The 16,715-nt window shown below is 43.6% G+C and overlaps 1 protein-coding gene across 6 annotated transcripts in view; it reads left to right on the forward strand.

The window, feature by feature from the left end:
- The first annotated feature begins 243 nt into the window (after positions 1–243).
- Positions 244–16,715, forward strand: part of CCDC149 (coiled-coil domain containing 149) — a 60,365-nt gene continuing 43,893 nt past the window's right edge. For 2 of the 6 annotated variants that reach the window (XM_024103524.3, XM_065598157.1), the window contains exons 1-2: positions 247–480; positions 11,434–11,595. In XM_024103524.3, coding sequence (XP_023959292.2) covers positions 433–480; positions 11,434–11,595 — 210 coding nt within the window. In that variant the 5' untranslated portion in view covers positions 247–432. Of the gene's footprint in view, positions 481–11,433; positions 11,596–12,784; positions 12,824–16,715 lie in introns of all 6 variants that reach the window. The other 4 variants (XM_008166242.4, XM_024103523.3, XM_065598158.1 and 1 more) reach the window with 4 other exon arrangements.

The following is a 16,715-nucleotide window of genomic DNA, read 5'->3' on the forward strand; positions in this document are numbered from 1 at the left end:
CCGGCCTGGCTGGCAAGGGAGAGGTTTCTGGGCCGGGGACAGAGAGCAGGGGCCAGCTCCTGGGACACGTCCCTTATTGCACTGGGGTCCAACGCTCGCCCCGGCCGGGCCGCAGAGGGAGCAGCACCCCCACCCCTGCCTAGGCAGAAGGGGCGGGGCCGGGCGGTAGGGGGCGGGGCTAGTCAGGCGGTGCCGGGAGGCGGAGCGGGGCAGACCAAGCCGGAGGGGGCGGGGCTGGGCAGCCTCGTACCAGGATGTAGGGGGCGGGGCTGGGCAGCCCGCACCGGGATGCCGGGGGCGACTCCGGCCCGGCAGGTGGTGGGGGAGGCTCCGCCTCCCGCGCAGGCGGCTCAGCTGAGCCCACGTAGCGCTGGCGCTGCCCGGCCCTGGAGGCGGTGAGGTGTTGCGGGGCGCGCCACTTGCCGCGCAGCCATGAGCTTCAATCGCACGGAGAGCGACTGGCAGGGGCTGGTGGGCGAGGTGAGGCGGCCTTGGCGGGGGGAGCGGTCCGGGGCCCCGGAGGGAGCAGCTGCCGGCGCCTGGCCTCGCCGCTGTGCTCCGCGGGGGGATCCCGACCGGTGCCCGTGCGGGGCGGGGGGAAGGGAACCCGCCCGCGAGCGCTGCAGGGGGCAGAGCCGGGAGCTCTGAGTAGGCCTGGGCATGGGCCGGCGTCAGGCGATGCTGGCTCCCGCCCCCGGTGAGCCGAATGGTTCCGGCTGTTCCAGCACCGGGCTGAGCCGGTTCCAAAGGAATAGCCCGGAGGGAGTGCAGCAGGCAGCGCCGCAGGTGCTGCAGTAACAGCTGGTGGAGCGGAGCCTGGGTGTTGCTCGTATTCCTGATCCTAATGGGATGTGTGCCACCACGTGACAGCCAGCCCCTGCACTGCTGATCCTTGGCCTTTGGTTTGCACCTTCCTTCCCAAAGCATTTCAAAGCTAGAAACAGTCCGGTGCGGACCCAAAACACTGCAGTGACCATGTGTGGGCTGCCGGACTTGGAGCCACTCCTGTAGAATAAGGAATGTGTTCCTTTCAATGACACTTGTTTTAAAAAATTGTGATGACTTGGTTGGTGATGCCTTCCTGTGCCTGTAGAGTGCCCACCTTGAGAAGTTAAGCTCCACAATATTTAAGTCATTTGGCTGGCTTGTGGATGTTCCTTGCCCCCTCTCTCTTCATGTGTAACTGCTAGGCATCCTTCAGAAGTTTATACAATGTGAAACTTCATGGTGCACTGCCGCCTATCAGTGTGTGTTGCATGTTAAATATTGGCACTGGATAGCACAGCTGTAAATGACATTGTCACAAGTTGCTTTGGCCCAAACTTTAAATTTATTTTTCCTTGCATGAACAAACTTCCTGATTACTACTAGAAGGCAGTTCTTACTTAGGTACCGATCCTGCAATTACCAGTCCAAGGGCAGGTCTTCACTACGGGGGGGAGTCGATTTTAGATACTCAAATTCAGCTACGCAAATAGCGTAGCTGAATTCGACGTATCGCAGCTGACTTACCCCGCTGTAGGGATGGCGGCAAAATCGACCTCTGCGGCTTCCTGTCGACGTCGCTTACTCCCACCTCCCCTGGTGGAGTAAGAGCGTCGATTCGGGGATCGATTGTCGTGTCCCGACGGGATGCGATAAATCGATCCCCCAGAGGTCGATTTCTACCGGCCGATTCAGGCGGGTAGTATAGACCTAGCCCAAGAGTCACAGGGGTTCACCTGTGCACAGATTGAATTACAGCATTGGGGCCCTAGGCCTTAAATGGCTTTAAGCTTTTAGATAGTGTCAACAGAAAACAAAGGTTGAGAGTGGATTGCACTTGAACATAAGCATGTTGTTGTAGCCAATAATATGTATACACAGCTTTGTTCATGTTTGAGACAAAATAGACTCTAGTGTTTGTTCTAATCTTATTGCAAATGCAAGGCTTTAGACATTAACTTTAGAAGAATTGGGCACTTAAGTTGTGCAAAACAGTCTTTACGGTAGACAAAGATTTGGGCCTGTAGCCTCAATAGGTAAAAGTAACAATTCAATATTAAGTTAGATTATTTCTGTTTTACATGCCTTATACAAACCTCTGAACTATCTACCCTTAAAAAAAAAAAAAGAGTAACAGGCTGTTAACAATTGGTAACACATGAACAAACCCAAAACTAGCAGGCAACCACATAAAGAGACATCAACTTGAAATGTATTTAGGTTCCAGCAAGTGAGTTAAAAGTAGTATCGGGTAGTACACTGCCACTGTATCATGCCCACAACCTTTGCTGTTTTACAAGCACATTTTCCTGTTTACAAAAACAAAAAACTCTTCTCTCTCCTGCTGCTGTTTGAAAGTTCCCAATCTTACAATATGATTCATGTGGGTGAACCCACTGATTTCACTGGGGCTCTGCATGCATAACATTGCAAGATTGTGGTCTAAGGCCCTAATCTTGCAAGCAATACTCCAACACAGAGCCATGAAGCTGTGACAACTTCCAGTGACATCAGTGGGAATTAATGTGAGCATGGGGGTCTATGCTAATTCAGCTACTTCCAGGATTGGGGTCTAACTGTCAGCGCACACAATACTGTGTCAAATACACAATAAGCTGGAAGACTGAAATATGCATTTTCTCTATTCTGCTGGTTTTTATACAATATGAAATGTCAGGACAGAATTTTTCTCATCAGTCTTGGGGGAACATGGGGGATGGGGACAGAAAGCGTTTTTTTAAATTATGGTGGAGGGAAATGTCCCTGGACTTCTTAAAAACACTCATGACTTTATTTTGCTCATCAGACCTCCAAAATATTTTAGCCTACAAACTCCAAGTTTGGGCTCTGATCCTGAAATTAAACCCATGTGGATGAGCCCTTGTGCCCATGCAGAGCCTCATTGATCATACCAAGTTTAGGCTATGGTTAGGGCCCTATCAAATTCACGGCCCTAAAACGTCATGGACCGTGAAATCTGGTCTTCTGTGTACTTTTAACCTATACTATACAGACTTCACGGGAGAGACCAGCGTTTTTCAAACTCGGGGTTCCAGCCCAAAAGGGAGTCGTGGTGGGGGAGGCACAAGGTGATTGTAGAGGAGTCATGGCAGTGCCACCCTTACTTCTGCGCTCCCTTCAGAGCTGGGTAGTTGGAGAGTGGCAGCTGCTGGGCAGGGCCCAGCTCTGAAGGCTGTAGCATAAAGTAAGGGTGGCACTACCATATCATTCCATCCTTACTGCCGTGTTGCTGCTGACAGTGGTGCTGTCTTCAGACTTGGAAGATCAAGATTCAGTTTGCAGTTCTATCACAGATTTCCCGTGAACTTAGGCAAGTCACTTAAGCCTTTTGTTCACAAAAGTTGCTCTGGTATAACTAAAACGAGTTTAAAAATCAGTTTAGTTAAATCAGTACAAAACAGTGTGTGTACTGTCTTAAACTGATTTAAACTTGGCTTATATTAGGTGAAATTGCAAAGGATGAATATAAACAAATAAGTATGTAGGGACAAAATCAGAAAAGCCAAGGCATAAAATGAGAATAAAATAGCTAGAGAGAGAAAGAGTAACAAGAAAACATTCTACAAATACATTAGAAGCAAGAGGAAGACCAAGGACATGGTAGGTCCGCTACTCAGTGAAGGGGGAAAAAACAATAACAGAAAATGTGGAAATGGCAGAAGTGTTAAATGATTTTTGTTTGTTTCAGTTTTCACCAAAAAGGTTAGTAGAGATAGGAAGTCTAACATAGTGAATGCCACTGAAAATGGGGTAGGATCAGAGGCTAAAATAGGGAAAGAACAAGTTAAAAATACTTAGACAAGTTAGATGTCTTCAGGTCACCAGGGCCTGATGAAATACATCCTAGAATACTCAAGGAGCTGACTGAGGAGATATCTGAGCCATTAGCAATTATCTTTGAAAAGTCATGGAAGAGATTCCAGAGGACTGGAAAAGGGCAAATATAGTGCCAATCTATAAAAAGGGGGATAAGGACAACCCAGGGAATTACTGACCAGTGAGCTTGGAAAAATAATGGAGCAAATAATTAAGCAATCAGTTTGCGAACACCTAGAAGATAATCAGGTGATAAGTAACAGTTAGCTTTCTTTGACAGGGTAACAAGCCTGGTGGATGGTGGGGAAGCAGTATACAGTATGTAGTATATCTTGACTTTAGTAAAGCTTTTGATACTGTCTTGCATGACCGTCTCATAAATAAACTACGGAAATACAATCTAGATGGAACTACTATAAGGAGGGTGTATAACTGGTTTGAAAACTGTTCCAAGAAAGTAGTTCTCAGTGGTTCACAGTCAAGCTGGACGGGCATAATGAGTGGAGTCCCAAAAGGGTTGGTTCTGGGTCTAGTTCTGTTCAATATCTTCATCAATTATTTAAATAATGGCATAGAGAATAGACTTATTAAGTTTGCAGACGATACCAACCTGGAAGTGGTTGCAAGTTCTTTGCAGGATAGGATTAAAATTCAAAGTGATCTGGACAAACTGGAGAAATGGTCTGAAGTAAAAAAGGATGAAAATCAATAAGGACAAAGGCAAAGTACTCCACTTGGGAAAGAATAATCAGTTGTAAACGTACAAAATGGGTAATGACTGCCTAGGAAGGAGTACTGCAGAAAGGGGTCTGGGGTCATTGTGGATCACAAGCTAAATATGAGTGAACTATGTAACACAAAAAAAGCAAACATCATTCTCGGATGTATTAGCAGAAGAGTTGTAAGCAAAATATGAGAAGTAATTCTTCTGCTCTGTGCTGATTAGACCTCATTGGAGTATTGTGTCCAGTTCTGAATGCCACATCTCAGGAAAGATGTGGACAAATTGGAGAAAGTCCAGAGAAGAGCAACAAAAATTATTTAAAGGTAAAACATGCCCTATAAGGGAAGATTGAAGAAATTGGGTTTCTTTAGTCTGGAGAAGAAACGACTAAGGAGGGACATAACAGTTTTCAAATACATAAGTTGTTACAAGGAGGAGGGAGAAAAATTATTCTCCTTAACCTCTGAGGATAGGACAAGAAGCAATGGGCTTAAATTGCACCAAGCGTGGTTTAGGTTGTACATTAGGAAAAAATTCCTAACTGTCAGGGTGGTTACCGCACTGGCTGCCACATTTCTTGGGCAGTACAGACAGTTGGATACTGGGGAAGCAAGAGGGGTGAAAGAGGTGAATACTGTATCTCTGCCCACTATAGTCCAGAACAGGAAAAAGGTATCCAATGGGTACCACAAGAAGGCTGAACATGGGTAATAAGATCTGACGCAAAGACCCTAAAAGGCTTGTATATGTTACAAAATATGTTCTTTGAATATGACTTTGAAAAATGAAATCAAATTTCATGATGCTGACCTCTAGTTAAGTCAGTGTAGACTAGGACAAATAGTGTTCAAGTGATTCAAGTAACTGACTAAACTCTGATCCACAGTGAGCCTATAGGCCCTGTTGCCTATAGAACCCCTCCCTCGTGTACTTCATCAGCTGGAAAGCGTATAGCAGGGATCGGCAACCTTTGGCACGTGGCCCGTCAGGGAAATCCGCTGGCGGGCTGGGATGGTTTGTTTACCTGCAGCGTCTGCTCGTTCATCCAATTGCAGCTCCCACTGGCTGCGGTTTGCTGTTCCAGGCCAATGGGGGCTGCGGGAATTTTTGTGTGGGCCAAGGGATGTGCTGGCCGCTGCTTCCCACAGCCCCCATTGGCCTGGAACGGCAAACCACAGCCAATGGGAGCTGCGATTGGCCGAACCTGCGGATGCTGCAGATAAACAAACCGTCCCGACCCGCCAGTGGATTTCTCTTTGAAAATGAAATACCTCATGGGGGTAGGGGGTTGTGAAGATAAAGGCATTAATATTTGAGGGAGTGAAATATTAGTGATCTGGACTTCTTGTCCAAAAGATCTGATTATATAGTTTCAGCTCTCAAGAAGGGAAATAGCAGTGGAAGAAGAAAAGTTTCAAGATCTTTGTATAGTACTATTGAGTTCCTACCAAAAATTAGGATTTGCACTGATTAGAGTGTTGACAATACATAGAATGCAGTCCACAGGGATTCATAAGCAGAGGTTAAAGATGTTTTCATTACTCTTGCTCTCAGTGAGTTGGTGATTTGATGTGGAAATAATGGCAAGAAAGGAAATAACAAGGTATAAGCCAGTCATTTATACAAATGCAATATAGACAAGTTTCTAAACTATTTTGTGATATGAACTTGTCATGCATTTTTGTAAAAATCTAAAACCTTGACAGTATCCCCGCTTCATCGGATTATTAGACCATGTCTGTACAGTAGCTGATGAGATCTAACCAGATTTGTCACTAAAAATAGCTATGGACAAATAGTAAGTGTTTGATGTAGAGAGGGTCACCTTGGCACGATTCCACTCTCCTGTAATATCAGTCTCTTACTCTGTTTCACTGAAGAAATTATCAGGTAGTAAAGCAGTTCAGGCAATAAAGTAGTTTGTCATATATATTCCTTTTAATTATTATGATCTGCCTTGTAGCAATTATCATTTGCTTTATTGCAGGTAACAGTTAATTGGTAGATAAGTCACTAGGCAAATAAGGAAAGCTGTACTCTTTAGCATTTTAGATTGAAGGTATGCAATCAGGTTCATGGGTAACTTCTTGTTTTGTTGTTTTTAGCTTCCATTGAAAAGGAAGCTTTCTTGGATTTTTTAAAAAACAATTTAATATAACCATTCAGAAGAGACATGATTTTTTTGTGTGTGTGTGGTATAAAGTATTTCACTGTGTCTACAATACATTACAGAATTCATTTTGTTCATATCTCACTGATTGTGTGGCATACTGTATGTAACCTTTTTTCTTCCACTTGAGAAGAGGAAACCTCTGGCATTCATGTAAACAGAAGCGGCTATTGGATATTTTTTCTACAGACCACGCTTAAAAATCACCCATTTCTTGCTTTGTTCAAACCAGAATATTCAAGTCTGTGTTGTTTTCTCTTTTAATTGGCACCTGGTTCTGGTCTCATTTGTTCAGATATGCAGATTTCAACAGGGCCCCATTATTTCCTTAAATACCCTCCTCTTTTGGTATTCAGTTGGCCTCATTCACTTATGGCCATTATTAATTCCTTTTTTCATTGGTAAAAAGCATATGCATTTCATAGTGTCTGGCATGCCTACTTTGAATTCTGTCTTGATATAATTTGTTTTTCACCTTATAACGAATAGATTAGAATTGGGAACATAGTTTTGGAGAATCATCAAACTTAGCAGAATAGGCTATTACTGTAGATTGATTTTTTTTTTCTTTTGACATCATAAGTCCACAGAAGCAAACCCCATATTATTTTTTAAATCCATTTAGAAGGTAAAAATGCCTACACAGAAATATCAGGCCACCTTTTCATGTATGGCTCTTCATCAGTATATAAGTCAGAGTACAATTCACTGTGTGTGTGGAGGAGATTGTGAAGTCTTTTCATTTGGACCCTGAACACAGTTGTCACCATCTGTCCATGGTTCAGTCACTGACTGCCAGCCTAATTGATTAGGGAAAATTACCTACTCCCCATAAAAGGTGACATGTTCTTTCATGCTCTGAATATACTCCTAATGGAGGCATGACATGGATGGCAGGATCTATTTTTGTTTAGCATTTGATCTATATTTACTGGTTGAAAGCCTGCATTTGTATTGCAGTATAGTTACAGGCTACCATGTAGCTCTTGTAACTAAAAATCTTTCTTTGTAATTCCATTTTATGGTCTGAAGGCCTGAATCTTAACGCTGGTTCTACCCAGCCGGTAATAGTGGTGCTTGGAGGTAGTTGCTCATTGTGAACATCTTCTGATATGAGGTGCTTAATTGCTGCTCCCCTCTCATTATACACATTGCATAACCAGTTCTATGATCCACATCAGGCTGACTGCATGTGCCAGTCCCCTTGTTCCTAGTCAATAAATGAGCATGGGGACTTTTTTTTTTACAAGGAATTTTGTGTTTGCTTTCACTTTTATATGTATTAATGTACCTGTCCAATTGCCATTTCTGATAGCTAGTAATTATTTGGGGAGGGAATCTGTGGGGCTTACGTATATGAGAACATTTGAATAAAGGAAAGGAAGCTCTTCAAAGAAGAATCCTTCATAAAGAAAAGGTTTGAAATTCAAGTGATTTATCAGCAAGACTGTTGAAGGCAGACTTTTATAGATAACTTTGAAAGGCCCATTATAGATAATTCTCAGGTCTCATATTTAGTATTGTTTTAATCCCTTCTATTTATCTTTTTCTTTTATTAGGGATATGTTATACCTTATGTATGAAAACATTTATATTAGTAGGATGGTTTTCTATTCCAGCAGCTTTATTCACCTGAAGTCATAACTTTTGGCTTGTGATGTTACTTCCAAGTAGCAATTCATAATCTTGCACAGATATCCCTTACTTTTGGTTGGCTTTAAAGTGGGGTGGGAAAGAAACTAGAAATGGATGAGCAGAATTGTTTGTTGAAATTTAGAATTTTTTACGCTATCATTAGAGTAACTCGGACAGCATAATGTTTTAGATTCTGGATGCCTTTCTGGGTTTTTACCAGGGATTTGCCACTTTCAAGGTGTCAGTAAGAACACAAGTAGAGAGGTACAGTTGCTTTCATGAGGCTTATGCTAAGGCATCATAATCCAGAACATTTATGGCAGTGTTTCAACTTCTTTGCTGCCAGGAATAAAATTAATCCAAGGTGGAAGTGTCCTCTCCAGGAGCTCAAATCCTTCTTTTCATTTCCCTTTTGGTTTTGCAACTAAGCATTTGCCATTTTTGGAAGACATTAGCTGTACTAATGTATCAAACAGTCCCCCAACCTTTTCCTTACTCATTTTAAATTGAAGTTAAGTAAGTCAATTCCAGGCAAGTAGTATATATTAGTAATGATTTTTGTCCTGAAGAACTACAGTGACTTGAACAATATGGAAGTGCTGATGCTGTTGCTTTGTATAAGAGCCCATAATGACAAAGTATTCTTGTCAGAGTATATAATGAAACTATAAATTGTTTTCATGAATGCTATGTTTGGTCTCTTACAGGACAAATTCAAAATCTATTTAGTACCACATCTCCTATATGTGAATAATATCAAGTTTTACAGTATGTGCAGTAGGAATATAACACTTCTTCACAGACATCCTCTCATGTGTTTGGTGAGAGAGTCTGATAGCACATTGTAAAAACTGAAGCAAGTTGTCTAAACCAGTGGTTCTTGTTATGTAAAGCTTCTGCTCAAATGCAATTGTAAGATCTGTAATTTGTATCCTTAAATTCTGCAACCTTTTTGCAGACTTTGTAACTTCAGGTATTGTTGGCATAGCCTTTTAAGTTTTATAACCTTTGCAAGCCTCTGTAACCTTATCACTTGTATGAACTTCCAAGCTTTGTAATATCCCATCCCTCAGAGAGAGTGTGAACGAGGGAGTGTGAACAAGGGAGTGTATGTGGGACTGGGCGGAGAGGAGCTGCAAGGAGAAAGGAACCCAGAGACAGGAGCCAGGTATGTCTGATATAATCTGCCCTGAGAAGGCAATCACGAAGTGCTGTAAAGAGAAGAACAATGTGGTATGCATGAAAGGAACTGGTCCGGGAATGCTTCTCGGTGATGGACACAGAAGGAAAACTCAGTGTACGTGACAGGAGCTGCCCAGTTCCAGAAAAAAGAAGCAGCCATGCACACAAGCAGCTGCTGCTCCTTGACCTGCTCAGCAGCCTGGATTCGTGACCGCAGGCGGACACACCAGATCTACCATGCTTCGGCTCCTCGGTCTCCATGCTGTCTCCGGTAACTCTCCGCCTGGGTAAGTGTGTGGGTGCATGAGTGAATGTGTGCGTGTGTGAATAAGCTCCATCTCTTTTCTATCTGACCCAACAGCGGCATCGTAATAAAACTAATACAAGTGTGACCCTGGGTTGTTTTTTAGGGGAACAGAGGTAACCGTTCTCAGACTGGGGCCGCTGCTTGTTCAGGGAAAGCCCCTGGCGGGTCAGGCTGGTTTGTTTACCTGCTGCGTCTGCAGGTTCGGCCAATCGCAGCTCGCAGTAGCTGCGGTCCCCCACTCCGGGCCAATGGGGGCAGCGGGAAGCAGCGGCCAGTATGTCTCTCGGCCCGCGCTGCTTCCTGCAGCTCCCATTGGCCTGGAGCGGCGAACCGCGGCCACTGGGAGCTGTGATCAGCTGAACCTGCGGTCGCGGCAGATAAACAAACGGGCCCGGCCTGCCGGGGCTTTCCCTGAACAAGCGGCGGCCCTAGTTTGAGAACCACTGGTCTAAACGCTTTTTGAGAATTAAAATTCAGATATGGCAGAAAAGCATGATAAATACATATATAATATATACATACACTTTCTCCCACTTTTTCTCTTAATATCAGGGGCTCAAGGGAAAGTGGTGGCATGGGGTAGACTAGTACATAACTTTAATGGTCTGTACCCCAGTGCTAGGAACCTGGGTAGTAACAAACAAGAGGAATTGGAATTGCTCATTTATGAGCATAAATTTGATCTCGCTGGTATTACAGAAACCTAGTTTGATGATTCCCATGATAGGGATGTTAAAATCAATTGTTAAAGCCTATTTAGGAAGGATCAAGTGGGGGAAAGGGGAGGGGAGTGGCACTCTGTCAAAAATGGCATTACCTGTTTCTAAGTCCCTGATAACTCAAAAGAGAATGATTCTGCATGCCCACAGATCAATGTCCAAACAGATAAAGCATAAGATGGGATATTACTTGGTGTCTGCTACAGATATCCAAATCACATTAGGGAGCAGAACGACCAGCTCCTTACGCAGATATCTATTGTGTGTAGGGGGGGAAAAAGCTGTGTGATTATGGAGAACTTCAATCTACATGCTTGAGGTCTCATAGTGCCAATATTAAAACATGCTTGGAATTTCTAAATATTATGGATGACAATTTCCTAACTCAAGAAGTGTTGCAACCGATACCAGGGAATTCTGTATTAGATCTAGTCTTGACAGATAGAGGAACTGATTACAGAACTAAAAATTAATGGTAATTTAGGTAATGATGGTTGGGAATTCTTTAAAAACGTTTTACTATATGCCCAAAAAACCACCATCAAGGTTAAGCTGTGGAATTACCTAGCTGCTTCTGTGGATGATGCGTAGGGGAAAAATGGCCTGGAAAATTTGTGACTTGAAACTGCTGGAATAATTTGGCCCTAAGAGTTGATTTTAGGATTCTCTTGTCCAGCAAATACTTTCCCAGTGATTCTAGTATATTAAAGTCTTCAGTTTTAACCTAGAAAGACACATACACAAACCTCTAAACCCTTAAAGATTAATTGCTCTTAAAATATTTTCTTAAAGAATGCAAACTTAGTTTTCTCAGGTCAACACGGTCTTGTGAATTAATGCTTTGTCCAATTACTTTCCCTTTTCTCTCTTGCAGTATCTCGTATGTAAAAGAAAGCTAGAAAGTAAAAAGGAAGCATTGCTGATACTTTCCAAGGAACTGGACACATGTCAACAGGAGAGAGACCAATACAAGCTTATGGCCAATCAGCTGCGGGAACGTCACCAGTCACTGAAAAAGAAATACCGGGAGCTGATTGTATGTTACCTTATGAACATTGTAGTGATTTGGGCAAGAATGAACGTGAATTTAAAAAGTGTTTTCCTTTCGTGAGTGCAGTGTGTGCTGTAAAAATTAATTGTTTGCTATACTACTTCCAGATGGATTGATCCCAATTCCACCATTATTTATTTGTTAAGCACTGATGTACTTGGCGCTATAAAAGTAGGCTTGGCAGGATTCAATTTAAATCGACAGATGTTGGTAAATGTCGGTTTCAGCTGCCACTCTGAAACTGATGATGGTAACAGTTGCTGTAGGTTCAACCTCCCCTCTGCACCTTGTGCCTGCAGGGATTGGTGTCACTGGCCCTGTGGCAGCACAGAGCCCTCTGCAGCCCTGCTGTCAACGGAGTGAGTGAGTAAGTGGAGCCATGACAATGGGCCTGTAACACTGGACCTCCGCAAATGCAAGGTGCGAGGAACACACAGGTTCTGGCGGGCAGAGCAGAGACCTCTGGCCAAAGCTGTAAGGAGAAGGACAAGCCTCTGGCCATGGGAGAGGCCACCTCAGTGCTGAATGGCTCTTGCCCAGGGATGGAGCCATTCAGCGTGGGGTGATCTCCCTCCTCTCCCACATTGAGTGGCTAGTCGTCGTCCTGGCAGCCCTGCCCGGAGATCTGTGCTCTGCCAAGCCAGGACTGCAGCCTCCTCCGCACCTTGCACCCAGTGACTTGGGCCTCTCGACGGCACAGAGAGCATCCCGCAACTCTGCAGCGGAACCCCTCTGTAGCCCTGCTGTCAGTGCTGCCCTAACCTGCTCCCCTTAATTTCCTGCAACTGTAAAAATAAAAATAGTTAATTGAAAAAAATTAATTAACTGATTAAAAAAACATTAAATTCTGCCAAGACTGTATATAAAGCACAAACAAAGTCTGTTCCAATCCCAAGGAGATTAGTCTAAAAGTCACGCTACCATTTAAAAACTGACTGCAGTGTTATGCCATGGAGAACAATGCAGTAAATAAATCTTAACTTTCCAGTTTATGTTAACTTCAGAAGATTCTTGGAAGTGTCTTTTTAATCTAACTGCAACTTTTTGAAACCTAATTTTTGAAAACTATTGGTTAAGATACATTCTGGTGTGTTAAAGTCTCAGAGCCACAAATATTATATGGTTACCGATTTTCGAAATAAGTTGCTGATAAAATGCATCTCTTTATTTGTAGGATGGGGATCCCTCTCTTCCTCCTGAAAAAAGGAAACAGGTAGGCTTTTTCTGTTTTAGTTGGCATCATATATAAACTATTTTATGAGAATTCAAACTCTTAATTATATTGATGTCAATAAAACAAAATCTGATACTCAAGTGGACATTCCAATTCACATTGGAAGACCATGAAGTCTTCAGTGACTCGTGCTTTCTTTTAAACACGTTAACTGTTGAAATATCTGAGCTATCATTAATAAACAGAGCAAATGGTTATGCCTATCATTTTACCTAAACTGAAATCAACAAGGATAATGAGTTGAGATTGCCTTCTTCATTTGTTTCTTGTAGTTGGGTCCTAAAACAGGTGAACAATGGGGGCATCATGGTGTCAAAGGGGGCTTAGGAATGTGTTGAGTGTATACCAGTTACTTACACTGTGTTTAGGTGCTCTTTCCAATTGCATGCCCTCCTGGTTTTGGGAGGGTTTCAGTGGGGAGCTGTATTAATTGCTTACATTTATTTTAGGCCAGAGGTTCAGATACCGTGTTCAACAGAGTACTTGTTGGTCTGTAGAGAGTTGTCAGTTGCACGAGGATGGATCTTGGTTTCTACTGAGAAATACAAGAAATGGGAGGGTGTGTTGAAATGAAGAACAAAAATAACCATTGTAACTTCTCAAAAAGGGCAAAACATCTAGTGCACTAAAGACAGGCGAAAATACATGGATATTTTCCTGTTGTTGTCTTTGAATGTAAGTGCTTTCTTTTTTTTCTTTTTTTTTTTTCTTTGCCCCTGGGATATTACGTGAGCACAGATAGGAGGAAAGGTGGTCTGGGTGAGCCCAAATGAAAGGTGTCCATGAAACAGTCTCTCTAAGGTGTAGCCCACACTATTGGGAGTTTGAGAATCCCCATTTTAGTTAGTCATCAGTCCCTCCTGGTGCCTAACATTCATATTAACAGCTTTTCCTTCTCAGTATCTACCGTAATTTACCATTTAAATAACCTAAATTCATATCCCTTTTAAACTCCAGAGAGGTGAAATCCCAATCCATATCCCCAAATGTTCAAAAATCAACTCAGGCCTAAAAAAATCATGAGATTGGCTTAGAAATCTTGACTTTTAAAAATAACAAATTATGGGTTCCTTTTTGTTTTGAGTCTCTAAACTTCACTCAGGTCACATTTTTTCTGCAACCTACAGAGCTTAAAACTTCCTTTTAAAAATCTAAATTTTAAAATGGTAACTGAGATGTTCATAGAACCACTTGACTCCAGGAGCTGCCATTTTAGGAAAAAACACCAAATATGGTGAGACTTGTGATGAACTCATACGTTTTGGCAACACTGCACAATACTTCCCTTCAAAATGGTCTACAGAAAAGTAAGAAGAATGCTGAAAATAATGTATGCAGGAAGGTTAGAAAACAGCGCTTAGAAGTAAGTACATTTTAAGGGCTAAAGATTTAAATGTACTGTAAATACTGCCTACGTGCACGGGAGTGAATTAAAACCACATGTCAACTTCTATTTTGAGTTTACTGGCTCTACTGTGTTAGTGACACCTGTGGAGCTGCCATTCCACATATGCATGTCAGCATGTGGCAGGGACACCCCTCCATGTTTACCTCCTCCTTTAACTTTAGATTAGAGGGCAGAGAGGGGAGTCTCAGATCTGGTTGGCCAGAGGACTGGGTCAGAATCCCACTCCTGCCTTCCCATTGCCAGGCTGCTTCCCATTGGAGAAGGAAAGTGCCACTCCACAAATGGAGCTTAGCTCTGCCTCACTGGGGATGGGATTGGTTGACTATAGGCTACTTGGGTGGCAGAGGGGTGTTGCTGGGATAAGACTGGGTTTGGGCGGCAAGCACCTGCTGTTGCTGCAGGGAGTAGGTCTAAACACAGCCTTAACCCAGAGCTGGGATATTGGCCCACAGAGCAGGCTAAGGCACTCCCATAGCCAGGCTGGAGGAGTAGGTGAAACCCAGCAGAGGAAGCCCTGACAAACATGGAGACCACTGGGCTGGACACTACAATATAGCAGCATCCGAGATTCACAACTTGGAGCTCACACCCCACCCAAACATCAGTGATCAGTGCAGGGGACAAGAGATGCCCTCTTTTGGGGTTAAGGGACTCCGACTAATGAAACACTTGGAGGAGAGGAAGGTGATTAGGAACAGTCAACATGGATTCACCAAGGCCAAGTCATGCCTGACCAACCTGATTGCCTTCTATGATGAGATAACTGGCTCTGTGGATATGGGGAAAGTGGTGGATGTGATATACCTTGACTTTAGCAAAGCTTTTGATACGGTCTCCCACAGTATTCTTGCCAGCAAGTTAAAGAAGTATGGATTGGATGAATGGACTATAAGGTGGATAGAAAGCTGGCTAGATCATCGGGCTCAACATGTAGTGATCAATGGCTCGATGTCTAGTTGGCAGCCAGTATCAAGCAGAGTACCCCAGTGGTCAGTCCTGGGGCTGGTTTTGTTCAACATGTTCATTAATGATCTGGATGATGGGATAGATTGCACCCTCAATAAGTTCGTGGATGACACTAAGCTGGAGGGAGAAGTAGATACGCTGGAGCATAGGGATAGGGTTCAGAGTGACCTAGACAAATCGGAGGATTGGGCCAAAAGAAATCTGATGAGGTTCAACAAGGACAACTGCAGAGACTTTAGGATGGAAGAGTCTCGTGCACCGCTATAGGCTGGGGACTGACTGGCTAAGTGGCAGTTCTGCAGAAAAGGACCTGGGGATTACAGTGGACGAGAAGCTGGATATGAGTCAACAGTGTGCCCTTGTTGCCAAGAAGGCTAACGGCATATTGGGCTGCATTAGTAGGAGCATTGCCAGCAGATCAAGGGAAGTGATTATTCCCCTCTATTCGGCACTGGTGAGGCCACATCTGGAGTATTGTATCCAGTTTTGGCCCCCCCGCCCCCACTACAGAAAGGATGTGGACAAATTGGAGAGAGTCCAACGGAGGGCAACGAAAATGATTAGGGGACTGGGGCACATGATTTATGAGGAGAGGCTGAGGGAACTGGGCTTATTTAGTCTGCAGAAGAGAAGAGTGAGAGGGGATTTGATAGCAGCCTTCAACTACCTGAAGGGGGGTTCCAAAGAGGATGGAACTAGGCTATTCTCAGTGGTGGCAGATGACAGAACAAGAAGCAGTGGTCTCAAGTTGCATTGGCTGAGGTCTAGGTTGGATATTAAAAACACCTATTTCACGAGGAGGGTGCTGAAGCACTAGAATAGGTTACCTAGGGAAGTGGTAGAATCTCCATTCTTACAGGTTTTTAAGGCATGGCTTGACAAAGCCCTGGCTGGGATGATTTAGTTGGGGTTGGTCCTGCTTTGACCAGGGGGTTGGACTAGATGTCCTCCCGAGGTCTCTTCCAACCCTAATCTGTGATTCTGTTTCTAAACTGCTTGCCTGTCCCCTTCACCTGTCAGAATCCAGTTTAAAGGCTAACTCCATTCAGTTACTCTTGGTGGCTGTTTCTGACTATCAAGAATTAGTCAAAAAGCTGAGCAGTGTGTCTACAACCCCTTGTCATCAGATTTGTGCAGGAAGTACTGCTGGCCTTTCGCTAAAGCGCTAAGAGCCATGAGTGAGAATCCTGAAAGATAACATCTTCAGAAAAGAAGCGTTTGGAGGTAAGCAATCATCCCTTATCTACCACATGGATGTTGTGAAGATTGATTAATGTGATTTCCCTTTTGTTAAGGGGGTCTGAAGATGAAAAGCACTACTCGTGCCAAGTACTAGTAATAAAATGAAACCTACCAGCTTTGTTCTGGTTTGTGGGTGAGTGACTCCCTTACTGTGAAGGGGCAGATGGAAAACTGCAAGATTGTTTGTCCTTGTAATGCTTCAGAGAATAGTATTCTTGTATATTTCAAACTGCACCTGCTCAGAAGAATCCTGCC

The sequence above is a fragment of the Chrysemys picta genome, chromosome 5 (genome assembly GCF_011386835.1).
Source record: "Chrysemys picta bellii isolate R12L10 chromosome 5, ASM1138683v2, whole genome shotgun sequence".
In the NCBI taxonomy this organism is placed as follows: Eukaryota; Metazoa; Chordata; order Testudines; family Emydidae; genus Chrysemys; species Chrysemys picta.